This window comes from Eptatretus burgeri, chromosome 16 (genome assembly GCF_056783735.1).
Source record: "Eptatretus burgeri isolate ZD-2024b chromosome 16, Ebu_testis_v1, whole genome shotgun sequence".
Taxonomy (NCBI): Eukaryota; Metazoa; Chordata; class Myxini; order Myxiniformes; family Myxinidae; genus Eptatretus; species Eptatretus burgeri.
Genome location: NC_140976.1, coordinates 15,412,528 through 15,427,475, shown reverse-complemented (window position 1 = coordinate 15,427,475; position 14,948 = coordinate 15,412,528). Strand labels below are relative to the sequence as shown.

General features: G+C 40.3%; 1 protein-coding gene across 3 annotated transcripts in view; it reads left to right on the top strand.

Annotated features, from left to right (window-relative positions):
• Window positions 1-14,948, top strand: part of LOC147010589 (actin remodeling regulator NHS-like) — a 139,476-nt gene that overhangs the window by 98,471 nt on the left and 26,057 nt on the right. For 2 of the 3 annotated variants that reach the window (XM_085859240.1, XM_085859239.1), the window contains exon 4: window positions 7,988-8,062. The exons of the other annotated variant lie outside the window; for it this stretch is intronic. In XM_085859240.1, coding sequence (XP_085715366.1) covers window positions 7,988-8,062 — 75 coding nt within the window. The remainder of the gene's footprint in view (window positions 1-7,987; window positions 8,063-14,948) is intronic. 3 annotated transcript variants of the gene reach the window in all.

Sequence of the window (14,948 nt, the reverse complement as noted above, 5' to 3'; positions counted from 1 at the left end):
TGTTCAATTCCATGGTTCATAACCTGTGCCTTTTATTTATTTATTTATAAATCAATGGGGTTTCTCTTGGCTAATCGCAATGTGGATTGTAGATCTCTTAAAAAGTGTTTCTTGATTTAAAAGCAACGTGTAACGGGGCCTCGAACACCTTCAGTGGCCCAAACTCACCTGCGATTGTGGTTTAATTTTGTCAGCAAGTTGTTTTGGAACTGGAATAAACCATGAACGTGGTGTTTCTCTTTAATCGTCGACACCATTCGGTAGAACCTGCCTGCTGTCGTATGCTCTTACATAACAATATCAACTTGTTTTATTTGTGTGACAATGATGGCTGAAAAGCTGGAGTGGGGTTAGTATCACGCTTTTGTCTCCAAACGTCAAGTTGGATCTGACTCGACGTGATGTCCGTCTCAGTACCAAAAAGTGGTTGAAGTATTTTAAAGACTATTGTGAAGGTCCCAAAAAGGGAGCTGATCCCAATCCCAATCCTTTTAAGTTACCATTTTCTTTAATTGCATTCCCTACCCCATATATTTTAAATGTACCTCCTTAATACAAACTTGCCATTGACTGTTGTTATAACTGGCAAAAAGTCATAAAGACTCATAGCATAAGTTTGTGATCAGCTGATGAGGCCCACAGTGTATACCTCTGGTATACCCAGGAGTGGGTTAACAGGGAATTTGCTCTTGATAACGGCTGGTGGAGGCACGCACGGTAAACTATTTGTTGCTGGCTGAAAAATCGGGTCGTGTGATACAACCAGAGGTTGGACAACTTACGATGGATTATTTTGATATACACAGGATATACTGGCATGGATTGGCTCGCGACGCTCACCTCACCACACGTCGCTGCAGAGGCACAGATATGTTTCAACCGAAATGCATGGAATTGAATAAGTGAACTCACTGCTGCATCATTAAAAACTCCTCATCACCACGTTATTAAAAACATATCACTGCCATGTCATTAAAACACCTCACTGCCATGTTATTAAAAACATATCACTGCCATGTCATTAAAACACCTCACTGCCATGTCATTAAAAACATATGACTGCTATGTCATTAAAACACCTCACTGCCATGTCATTAAAAACATATCACTGCTATGTCGTTAAAACACCTCACTCCCATGTCATTAAAAACACCTCACTGCCGCGTTATTAAAAACACCTCACTTCTGCGTCGTTAAAAACACCGCACCATAGTGTTCGTAAAAACACCTCACCGCCATGTCATTAAAAACACATCACTGCTATGTCATTAAAACACCTCACTGCCATGTCATTAAAAACATATCACTGCTATGTCATTAAAACACCTCACTGCCATGTCATTAAAAACATATCACTGCTATGTCATTAAAACACCTCACTGCCATATCATTAAAAACATATCACTGCTATGTCATTAAAACACCTCACTGCCATGTCATTAAAAACATATCACTGCTATGTCTTTAAAACACCTCACTGCCATGTCATTAAAAACACCTCACTTCCGCGTTATTAAAAACACCTCACTGCCATGTCATTAAAACATATCACTGCTATGTCATTAAAAACATATCACTGCTATGTCATTACAAACATATCACTGCCATGTCATTAAAAACATATCACTGCTATGTCATTAAAAACACCACACTGCCATATCATTAAAAACATACCACTCCCACATCATGAAAAACACCTCACTGCCATGTCATTAAAAACATATCACTGCTATGTCATTAAAACAGCTCACTGCCATATCATTAAAAACATATCACTGCTATGTCAATAAAACACCTCACTGCCATATCATTAAAAACATATCACTGCTTTGTCATTAAAACACCTCACTGCCATGTCATTAAAACATATCACTGCTATGTCATTAAAAACATATCACTGCCATGTCATTAAAAACATATCACTGCTATGTCATTAAAACACCTCACTGCCATGTCATTAAAAACATATCACTGCTATGTCATTAAAACACCTCACCGCCATGTCATTAAAAACATATCACTGCTATGTCATTAAAACACCTCACTGCCATGTCATTAAAAACATATCACTGCTATGTCATTAAAACACCTCACTGCCATATCATTAAAAACATATCACTGCCGCGTTATTAAAAACACCTCACTGCCATGTCATTAAAACATATCACTGCTATGTCATAAAAATCATATCACTGCCATGTCATTAAAAACATATCACTGTTATGTCATTAAAAACACCTCACTGCCATGTCATTAAAAACATATCACTGCTATGTCATTAAAACACCTCACTGCCATGTCATTAAAACATATCACTGCTATGTCATTAAAAACATATCACTGCCATGTCATTAAAAACGTATCACTGCTATGTCATTAAAAACACCTCACTGCCATGTCATTAAAAACATATCACTCCCACATCATGAAAAACACCTCACTGCCATGTCATTAAAAACATATCACTGCTATGTCATTAAAACACCTCACTGCCATGTCATTAAAACATATCACTGCTATGTCATTAAAAACATATCACTGCCATGTCATTAAAAACGTATCACTGCTATGTCATTAAAAACACCTCACTGCCATGTCATTCAAAACATATCACTCCCACATCATGAAAAACACCTCACTGCCATGTCATTAAAAACATATCACTGCTATGTCATTAAAACACCTCACTGCCATGTCATTAAAAACACCTCACTGCCATGTCATTAAAAACATATCACTGCCATGTCATTAAAAACATATCACTGCTATGTCATTAAAACACCTCACTGCCATGTCATTAAAAACATATCACTGCTATGTCATTAAAACACCTCACTGCCATGTCATTAAAAACATATCACTGCTATGTCATTAAAAACACCTCACTTCCGCGTTATTAAAAACACCTCACTGCCATGTCATTAAAACATATCACTGCTATGTCATTACAAACATATCACTGCCATGTCATTAAAAACATATCACTGCTATGTCATTAAAAACACCACACTGCCATATCATTAAAAACATATCACTCCCACATCATGAAAAAACACCTCACTGCCATGTCATTAAAAACATATCACTGCTATGTCATTAAAACAGCTCACTGCCATATCATTAAAAACATATCACTGCTATGTCAATAAAACACCTCACTGCCATATCATTAAAAACATATCACTGCTTTGTCATTAAAACACCTCACTGCCATGTCATTAAAACATATCACTGCTATGTCATTAAAAACATATCACTGCCATGTCATTAAAAACATATCACTGCTATGTCATTAAAACACCTCACTGCCATGTCATTAAAAACATATCACTGCTATGTCATTAAAACACCTCACCGCCATGTCATTAAAAACATATCACTGCTATGTCATTAAAACACCTCACTGCCATGTCATTAAAAACATATCACTGCTATGTCATTAAAACACCTCACTGCCATATCATTAAAAACATATCACTGCCGCATTATTAAAAACACCTCACTGCCATGTCATTAAAACATATCACTGCTATGTCATAAAAATCATATCACTCCCACATCATGAAAAACACCTCACTGCCATGTCATTAAAAACATATCACTGCTATGTCATTAAAACACCTCACTGCCATGTCATTAAAAACACCTCACTGCCATGTCATTAAAAACATATCACTGCTATGTCATTAAAACACCTCACTGCCATGTCATTAAAAACACCTCACTGCCATGTCATTAAAAACATATCACTGCTATGTCATTAAAACACCTCACTGCCATGTCATTAAAACATATCACTGCTATGTCATTAAAAACATATCACTGCCATGTCATTAAAAACGTATCACTGCTATGTCATGAAAAACACCTCACTGCCATGTCATTAAAAACATATCACTCCCACATCATGAAAAACACCTCACTGCCATGTCATTAAAAACATATCACTGCTATGTCATTAAAACACCTCACTGCCATGTCATTAAAAACACCTCACTGCCATGTCATTAAAAACATATCACTGCTATGTCATTAAAACACCTCACTGCCATGTCATTAAAACATATCACTGCTATGTCATTAAAAACATATCACTGCCATGTCATTAAAAACGTATCACTGCTATGTCATTAAAAACACCTCACTGCCATGTCATTAAAAACATATCACTCCCACATCATGAAAAACACCTCACTGCCATGTCATTAAAAACATATCACTGCCATGTCATTAAAACACCTCACTGCCATGTCATTAAAAACACCTCACTGCCATGTCATTAAAAACATATCACTGCTATGTCATTAAAACACCTCACTGCCATGTCATTAAAAACATATCACTGCTATGTCATTAAAACACCTCACTGCCATGTCATTAAAAACATATCACTGCTATGTCATTAAAACACCTCACTGCCATGTCATTAAAAACACCTCACTGCCATGTCATTAAAAACATATCACTGCCATGTCATTAAAAACACCTCACTGCCATGCCATTAAAAACACCTCACTGCCATGTCATTAAAAACACCTCACTGCCATGTCATTAAAACACCTCACTGCTATGTCATTAAAACACCTCACTGCCATGTCATTAAAACACCTCACTGCCATGTCATTAAAAAACACCTCACCACCACATTATTAAAAACACTTGTCCTCACGTTATTCAAAACCTCTGCTGTGCAATTGATAACACCTCAACACACGTGGCAATGGAGACACAGGCTCTTTTTAACGAAAATACTTAAAATCTTGAATAATAAAATTACCCCCGTGTGGGGGTGACGGTCATCTCTATAATACCACAAGTTCTCAATGTTCAGTTATGACCGATGACTACTGCGCAGTTCTACTGCACAGCTCGAACTGCGCAGTTTGGTTAAAGATGACTCTGCATTTTGGCACGTGCGCGAAATTATATTTTGAAAATAAATGCCGACGTTTACATTTCGGGTTTTGAAACTTTTGCACCTTCGGCAGAAAATGTATAAATATAAAAGGCTAAAAATGTGTTTTCTATTTATATTTCATTCCTCCTTCCTTCCTTCTTTGCGAATCGCATCGGCGTTTTTGACCATCTTCCAGATCACATGACGATCAAACGGGAAGGAAATTCAAAAATCTGTCCCGTTAGATACAAGATAATATTTTTTACTATCAAAATCAATAAACAGTTGCCGAATATCTTGTAGAATGGCAGACAAGATAGGTTTTGAAAATGGCGATTTTTATAACTTACGTGACCTCGTGACCTTGACCCTGACCTTGAACCCGGACAAAAGTTATATCGTTGTGCAACACTCATCGACTTCGACCCACATACTAAGTTTCATTAAGACTGGAAAGAAAAATTGTTGACGGATGGACGTACGGACATTTGGTCCGGCTTTATTAGGTCATCTCGGTAGAGATGACCTAATAAAGGAATGAAAACATAACATGCATTCCTCTCATGTGTCAACTGAGAACTGTGACTTCAACATGGCTGCTTGGTGACTTCTAGTCCAAACACAAATTTTTTGTTTCAAAATATTTTTTTAAAATACCCACAGCACATATACACATGATGGGTAGATGCAGATCGGAAGTTTGGTCCGACTTCAATGTAGAGTACATATATATATATATATATATATATATATATATATATATATATATATATATATATATATATATATATATATATATATATGTAAATATAATAGCCGAGATGTATGTCGTACACTTGCCTCTAAGCTGTCAATCTGGGTTTGAATCCTGACCCGACTATAAACTGTTATCCCGGTGTTTCACAGCCAGAGTGATTCATCAATGTGTATGCCGCAACACGGATAAATGTTAAACTGGGTGTTCTGTTTGCCCGCATTATATGGTGGACATTAAAGATCCCACGGTGTCCTTGGTGAAGAGTAGGCGAGTTAACGCCGGCACCATGAACACCTTACAAATTTCTGCCCTAACTTCCTGTGTCATAGTGGCAACTCATCCAGCATCTTACCCCAGCCATTGAAACTGCTTTGGCAGCACGTACACTCTGTATAGAGCATGGTTCATGATCTGATCTGATATCGACAGTGCCTTCAGAAAGTATTCACACACCTTAACTTTTTCACATTTTGTTGTGTTACAGCCTGAATTTAAAATGGATTAAATATAGAAAAAAAATTTCACTGATCTCCACGTAATACCCAATAATGTCACAGTGTAATTTCGTTTTCTAGAATTTCTTACAAATGTATTAAAATGAAAAGCTGAAATGTCTTGAGTCAATAAGTATTCAACCCCTTTGCTGTGACACTCCAAATTGAGCTCAGATGCATCCAATTTCCTTTGATCATCCTTGAGACGTCTCTACAACTTGATTGGACTCCACCTGTGGCCAATTAAATTGATTGGGTATGATTTGTAAAGAAACACACCTTTCTATACAAGGTCCCATAGTTGACAGTGCATGTCAGAGTGGAAACTCGACCATGAAATGCAAGGAACTGTCCATAGAACTCCGAGACAGAATTGTGAGGAAGCGTAGATCTGGGGAAGGGTATAGAACAATTTCTAGAGTGTTGAAACTTCCCAAGAGCACAGTGAACTCCATCATTATGAGATGGAAAGAATATGGAACAACCCAGACTCTTCCGAGAGCTGGCCGTCTGACCAAACTGAGCAACTGGCTAAGAAGAACCTTGGTCAGGGAGGCGACCAAGAACCCAATGACAACTCCGACAGAACTACAGGGTTCCTTGGCTGAGATTGCAGAACCTGCTTGAAGGACAACAGTCTCTGCAGCGCTTCACAAATCTAGGCTTTATGGGAGAGTGGCCAGCCGGAAACCGCTCCTGAGAAAAAGGTAAACGACAGCATGCCTGGAGTTTGCAAAAAGGCATGTTAAACATTCAGATCATGAGGCAAAATTAAAATTGAACTCTTTGGCCTGAATGCAAAACGCTGCGTCTGGTGAAAACTGAGCACTGGGAGACCAGAGACTGGGAGACTTGTAAGGATGGAACAATGAATGGAGCCAAATACAAACAAATCCTTGAGGAGAACCTGCTTCAGAACCAGCAAAAGACCTTCGACTGCAGCAAACATTTATGGTCCAACAGGACAATGACTCCAAACATCCAGCCAATCCAACACTGGAATAGCTTTAGAACAAGAATGTGAAAGTCCTTGAGTGGCCCAGCCAAAGACCAGACTTGAATCCCATTGAGAATCTGTGGAAAGACTTGAAGATTGCTGTTCACCGACGCTCCCGGTCCAACTTGACAAAGTTTGAGCAAATCTGCAAGGAAGAATGAGAAAATCCCCAAATCCAAATATGCAAAGCTGATACAGACGTACCAAGAAGACTCGAAGCTGTAATCGCTGCCAAAGGCACGTATACAACGTATTGACTCGGGAGTTGAATACTTTTGTCATTTAGACATTTCAGTTTTTCATTTTCAATAAATTTGTAAAAATCTCTAAAAACATGTTTTCACTTTGTCATTTTGAGGTATTATGTGTAGATCGGTGACAAAAAAAAAAACTCGATTTAATCAATTTTAAATTCAGGCTGGAACATAATAAAATGTGAAAAAGTCAAGGGGTTGGAATACTTTCTGAAGGCACTGCATGCGGAGGAGAAATTGTGCAAAAAAACAAGTTGGAATATCTGGTGATGAGGTGGAGAGGCAGAGGTTGAAATTGTGGAGAAGCAGAGGTGCAGTCTCGACTCCGTTAAGTTCTCCATTTTAGAGAAATGCCAGTGGTGATGTCGTATCATCCTTTCTCATATCGTATCTCCTTTCCTGCTGGCCCTAATTCACATCCACAAGTGTTGGTGTCCAATTGCAAACTCACCTCCTCACATATGTGAGAAAACAAGCTGTCAGTTAATTGCACCACTTACTAAGCGGGTGATTCTGCACCTTGAGCTTTTTTCCATTTTTACCTTTCACTGCCCCCCCTCCCCCCTCTCCCTGATGCTGATTCTTTAGGAATCGTGTCCATCAAGTCCAGAACATCATCCAAAGGAGGCGCTCTGCTGCCACATTTCTCCAAAGACCCTGAAGGTCAGAAACATCTTTTTGTATGGCTCACAAGCCTCCCAAATCAGGACATGAGTTTGAATGATCAGCCAATCGCTGCCTTTGTTCACTGTGATTCATATTGATTTTGGTATTATGAATTTTGAAGAAAATGAAATTGCTCCATCATCATCATCATCATCATCATCATCATCATCATCATCCAGCCGTTTCCATGCTTGCATGTGTAAGCCATGGTTCACCTAATGGCTGCTTTCCAGGCGGCACGATCCCTTGCTCGCCCTCTTGTTAGGCCCTTTAACTCTAACATCGTCCTTCAACAACACATCCCATGTTTTCCTCGGACGGCCTCGAGCTCTCCTTCCATTCACATTCATATTCATACACCTCTTCACACAACTACCCGACCCCATCCTTTCCACATGTCCGAACTATCTCAACCTACCCCTACGCATAACCTCACTAATGCTTTCTATACCTAACCTATCTCTTAATTCCACATTTGGATTCCTATCCTTCAGTGTCACATCATACATCCTCCTCACCATTCTCATTTCATTTCGTTCACAACTCCGTTCATCCTCCTTTTTGATCACTTATGTTTCACTGCCATACAACATCACCCTTCTAATGCAAGCTGCATAAAGTTTTCCCTTAAATTGAAGAGAGGTTACCCCTTGACATCAATCGGGGTAACAACTCCCTAAACTTCCTCCAGCCACTTCTAATTCTTGCAATCACTGCTGGCACAACGCATGGTACCACCACCTGCACCACCAACCCCCCCCCCCCCCCATTGTAAAAGCATTGAACTCTTTCCATAGCATTTTAGTGCCCATAACAAGTTTGGCAGATGGTGGATTCGCCCACAATGTGTGGACTGACATCACTTATAGAACAGACCGGACGAGGCAGTCACATTGACTTTTTGAAGGCGATTCACAAGGCAGCAGGTTGGTGTTTACTGACAATCCGATTGGCAACATGGGTAATTCCCCCGAGAAGAGATTGGTTTCCAGAAATGTTGGATCTAAATCTTTCACGCTGCTGCCTTCAGCCGGCTTTGAACCCAAAACCTCAGAGATTTCAACTTGGTGTCTGTAACACAGCACCAATACCAGTGGCCTAACTGGACTATTTCCAAAAATGCAGTGGCCTCAATGGGGCCTCAATACATTTTCCTGTGGCTCAGTCATTGGAGAGGATTTTAGTTTTTATACATGATCTTTTGCTTGTAGTGGGGCTGTCTCACACACACACGCACACACGTTAACATGCAACAAATCACAAGAGTGCTAGATGAGACAAACACAGCCAATGAGCTCGGGGAAAGTGCCGCAACTTCTCGGGATTCTCTGGGTAACAGCGACGTCACAACAATGGCGCCGCATTTCTCACCGCACTCAGCGGGGTATTTCCTAAGGAGGAATTTCCTCCTCGCCATGGATGCCAACTTGTGAATAAACTTCCTCACTCTATTCTTTCCCATTCTTCCCTTCCGGCTTTCAAAACAGCTGTTCACCACCACCTCTTATCTTCCCCCATCCAAATCCTCGATCTTTTCTACCCCCGATAATCCACCCAAGCCCACTTCCTTCAATTCTCCTGCTTTCCTTCCTGAAAGTCCCTTTAATGTCCATCTTCCCCTCGCCATGTTCCCCGTCCCATCCCCATCCCTCTCCCTTCCACAGTTCACCTGTGTCTGTTCCCCAATGTTTTGTCCCTTCCACTCCCGCCCCTCTTGTCTCATGCCTCCTTGCTGTGAGTTGTGTGTTAGCTCTCATACGAGCCTCGACCAAGGTATACAAAAAAAAAAAAAAAAAAAAAAAAAAAAACTTACGGGGATTGTCTGTGCCCTTCACCTTTTAAACGCTGAACATCAATCAGCCTGTTTGTGGCATCATTGCTGAGACACGGTTGTACCGCTGGTGAAAGGTCCTGCACATTCAGGCAGGAAATTGGATGGAATTTGTTCTGGGTGCCAGTGATAACTCACCTGCTGCTCTTCCTCTTTGTGTTTGGTCATGGGGTCACCATGCCAGTTGTGCTGAGACATTGATAGGCTGCTCATGTGAAGCAAAGCCCACTCTCATTGGACACTACGAGATGATGACAGACGAACAAGACATTTTTTGAGAAAGCATAGCGATAATACAACGAAGAAGACCACAAATGTCGTGGCTTTTTTTTCTACCTCTTCCTAGATTTTTTTTAAGTACAAAAGATGATTACTTGGTGGTAGACTTGGTAAATAAAGTGGATCGTAAGTTAGCATTAAGATTTGGTGCAACACATGGTTTGGTGGTTATTGGTTTATAAGAAAGGGGGGAAAAAAAAGGAGACACTGGTTGCAAGGTCACTCTTTGAAAAATATATTGGAGTGTAAGGCATACAGTGGCTGAAACAAGTTTTTACCACCTCCACATTTTGTTGCTACCTGAGCTTATTTCATGATGTTTTCAAATCAAGCTTAATATATCGAGTCTTCACAAACTACTCCAAAGTGACAAAGCTAAAAAAAATGCAGATAAAATGTGAATAAGCTTGATTAACAGCAAAAATCAGATGATTCTCAGTTGCATAAGTATTCAAACCCTTTATCTAATGAACCCGAAATCACTTCAGGAGTAAATTATTTGTTTGCAAAGTTACAAAATAAGTGTAATAAGTTTAACCTGTGTGTAATCGGTGGTTTAACTTGATAATTAATCTCCCCCACTTATCTAAGGAGATTTAAGGTACAACTCACTTGGTCAACCAACAAGGCAAACATGAAGACCAAGGAGCTTTCCAAAGAAGTCAAACATAAAGTGGTGGAGAAGCACCGTTCAGGAGAGGGTTATAAGAAGATTTTAAAATCACTCATGATCCCTTTGAGCACGGTGAAACCCATCATTAAGAAGTGGAAGATGTATCATCCCACCCAGACTCCACCCAGATCAGATCGCCCATCCAAACTCAGTAGCCGGGCAAACAGGAAACTGGTATTATTGGCAGGGGGTGATTACTTTTGCAGGCCACTCTGTTTTAAAGCCAATAAGCCCAAACCATTCACCGGCTTATCAACACTTCTACAGATGGGTGATCGTTGGAGTGGGTCCCATCTTTTATAGATATTGTGGTAGAGAAGCACTATCAGGAGGGTCCACCCTCACATTTATGCCCGCGACCATCACCATAAGCGAGACAGTTTACATGAGGTACAGCTTCATTAGTAAATTGTCCAATTCAGAATCGAGAGGTTTTTTTTCTGTAATTGGGTACAGTCAACTCTTGCTAATTTGACGACACATTTTTGGACATTATTCGGATTGTTGAGAATTTTTTTTTAATGTCTTCCCCTGGCTTGGCCGACAAAGCATAGCTTATTACATCAAATATTCCAGGGGTGCTTCAAAATCCTCACAATATGACCTTTTTGAATAACATAGCTGTTTGCATACAGTTTGCAGGCCACTGCAAGTGTTGTGTGCGCAGTTCGTGCTGCAAGTATTGGCAAAAGGGTCACTTAACAAGTACACTGGTACATGCAATAACTCAACGAGATTGTGCTTCACACACCTGCCCGGTTCTTATTGCAACTCGGGCAGTAGAGGAGCACCATAGAGCAGGGGGCACTGTTGATCCAGATTCACCTTATTCCTTTAAGCAGATTCCAAATGACCCACAGTCTACAACAATGGGGTGCTCTGGAAAGGACGGCACAATGTGAGATGTCGAAGGAGTACGAACAGCAACGAAAGCGAAAAACAGATTTTCTTCTCAACGATAGTTAGAGGAATTAAAGTTAAGGACGCATTTAAAGAAGCTCAATGAAGAGTGTCAGAAACCAGACTGCTTGTATTTGAAATGGCCAATTGGAGACAAAGGATGGCGGATTGTTATACGAAGCACGTACATGAATGGAAGCGTATAGTGGCTACTGGGAGGTTTTGAACAGATTTTGGTGAAATGGAATAATGACTAATTGCCATGTATTTATTATGGAGGAATGGGTTGCATAGTGGGGGTTCAATGAAAAGTTTAAATTGAGAAAAGGAAGAGAGGGAAGGATGACGAGTGAGAGAAAAGAGGATAGGGGAGGGGTGAGAGGTGTGAGGAAGAGAAGGGAAAAGTTTGGAAGGAAATCTTGGAGTAATGGGAGTGAGGGGAAAGTGTACGTGTGGAGCATGGTGGTCAGGGATAGAGGTAAAAAAAAACATGACCATAAATCAATAAATTGCCCCTTATTGGAAAGAGAATGTAAATAATTGAATGCAGCTGATGCTGCAGAATGGAGCTAGAATGGCACTCGATAGATCGCATACCTCCGCCAGGCTGGTTTACTTTTTTTTCCCAATGATGGTCCAAATCTGCTGACATGAACCAACATCTAATTGGCTTGTTCTTGCCATCGAACCAACTCGTACACCAAGTTTTGTCATCATGCATCTACAACGTTTTGAAATATCATGCTATATTTTGATATATGCTATATATCGTATGGTGAAGAATTACTTAAAAAAAAATTTTTTTAAGTTCTCATATCTGGATCTGGATCCGGATCTTCACCAAAATCGAATCAATTTGTCCTTATCACACACCCAACCTGTCCACTAAATTTCGTCCAAACCCGTCTGTAACGTTTTGAGATAATCTAGCTCACAGACAGACAGACAAACAAACAAAAAAAGGAGAAGAAAGATGTCATGCACAGCACGATACTTGCGAAATCCCTAAAACAAAGTTGACCTGAAAAACAATTGGTGGTTGAATTAAATGACCAAATATGCAAATCCTTTTCAAATTTCAAGTCAATCGGATGAAATTTGAGGATTTTAGAAACTACACCGAAGTTGTTAACCTTTGGCCGATGTTGATTTTCCAAAATAATTGGTAGTTGAATTCAAGGACCAAATATGCAAATTGTCTTCAAATTTCAAGTCAATCGGCTCCCCTACCTCCCACCTCCTGCACCATATTGGGATCGTTACTTAAAAGGAGGTCTAACACTGCATTTCCCCATTCGTGGGCTTATCTACAAACTGGATTTAAAATCAATATTGGACTAGATCAAGGTATTCTTTTATTTATTTCCATTACATCATAATGGTCCTTTAAGCCAACTCTTTTTTTTTAACGTACTCCAAGCCTGCCATGTTCTTTCTATGAGGCACACGATGGCAGCGTTTTGCATTTATTTTCCTGAATTATGTTGCTTTAGATTTTATCTCTCATCAGTGCTATGTTCAACGGCCTTATCTCTGCACATCTGAGCAGGCCTCTTCACTCGGTATGCTTGAACAGCCCCATGCTCCTTACGTCTTAGTGGCACTGACCACTGAACAGGTGGGGAAGCATTGAAAGAAAAACGAAAAAGAGCTTAACGAAGGAACTTCTTTGGGGGTCCTGGCGACTAATCCAGCTCTATCGTACCTGAAATTACGCTGCATTCTCAACACCACTTCCTACCTTTCTAGAGCAGGAATTGTTGTTTGAGTATTTACTCAGCTCAGCGTCATTTTCTCCCATAATCTATGCTGCGGAGCATGGAGTGCGTACGCACAATGCAGCGAAACTCGCCAGCAGTTTGGGGCTTTACGAGTCCTCGTCGGCCTCGCATTCCACAAGCGGAATAAGGAAATAAACAGGCATTCCAAAACCCAAACTGCAAACCGCTTTAAATGCCCCAGGAATTCCACGCTGACGGAGCTGCCATTCGAGCTCACAAGTTATGCACGTGCATTCCTGTACGTGCTGAGAATGCCTTGGCACAAATGTAGACATTTTTTTTCTGGGGTTGTTTGGAGGAGGTGGGGGGGGGAGTTAATCTGCCTTCAGTAGAAAAGAGAAATGAGCAGTTTCCACAAAGGCCTTTTGTAGATCGAGAGATTTGTCCAAGCCAGTACCACGGACCACCAAGCAAAGGGTGTTGTGTGATGGTCGTGAGTGTGCAAAAGCTTGTATAAACATTCAATCTCGAGGAAACTGTTTTGGGCTTGAGTTCCATCAAGCAAGACAAAAATGTGTCGAGACAACCCTCACGCTGTTCCGGTCAATAAAGTTCAGCGTAGAGGGCCCGGTGAACCACGGTGATGTTATCTGAAGTTAACCTATGTATTCGTCTGACGAAAGAATGAGGAAGAGGAGAACATGATTTTAAGGAGAGTAAAGGAAGTGGTACGACGGTATCGTAAACTGATACTAAAGAAGAGGGGTGAAATAATCAAATCGGCATCCCACCAATGGAACTTCATTGATGCCTACTTCCCTCCTGTCATCATCGCAGTGACTTAAGCAATTGACCCGAATGTTCAAAGTCTGTCCGAGGCGTAGCCTTTAAGATCGGGAGGCGATGAAGATCAGGCTTTGAAAGTTCTTTCGAAACTCCACCACGGCAATCTTATCGCTGTGTTTATGTTCCGGCAAACCATCCATGATTTTGTTTGCATTCAAGCTTGTATTCGGGGCCATTTCCATGTTCCTGATGTGACCTGGAGGGAGGGGGTAAGGGATGTCGATGGGAGATGGAGGAGTTGTTAAGAAACAGCGAATTCAGAGGTTGAATTGAAGGGGACAAAATAGAGAGAGAAAAATATAAATTTTTTCAAAGGTGGAGATAACATCATTTCTCCAATTTTGTGTACTTGATAGGTACACACTTTTTGTTCCAGCTCATTTTAGTTCCTGGTATGATTCATAAACTTAAATATTTCAAGAAAGACCTGTCAAGGTTCACATATAAATTTGCTCTTGTGAATATAAAAATTATTCTGGAAAATGCAATGAACACCTTCATCAGTCAGGAAGTCGGAGTGCTCCCCGTAAGCAGCGACGGTCATTCCCATCTGCTCCAAAAACCTGCTCTTGTGGCATTAAAACAAGCAAAGTGTTGGAAAGAAAATTAATCAGGGAGCAGACAGACGATCTT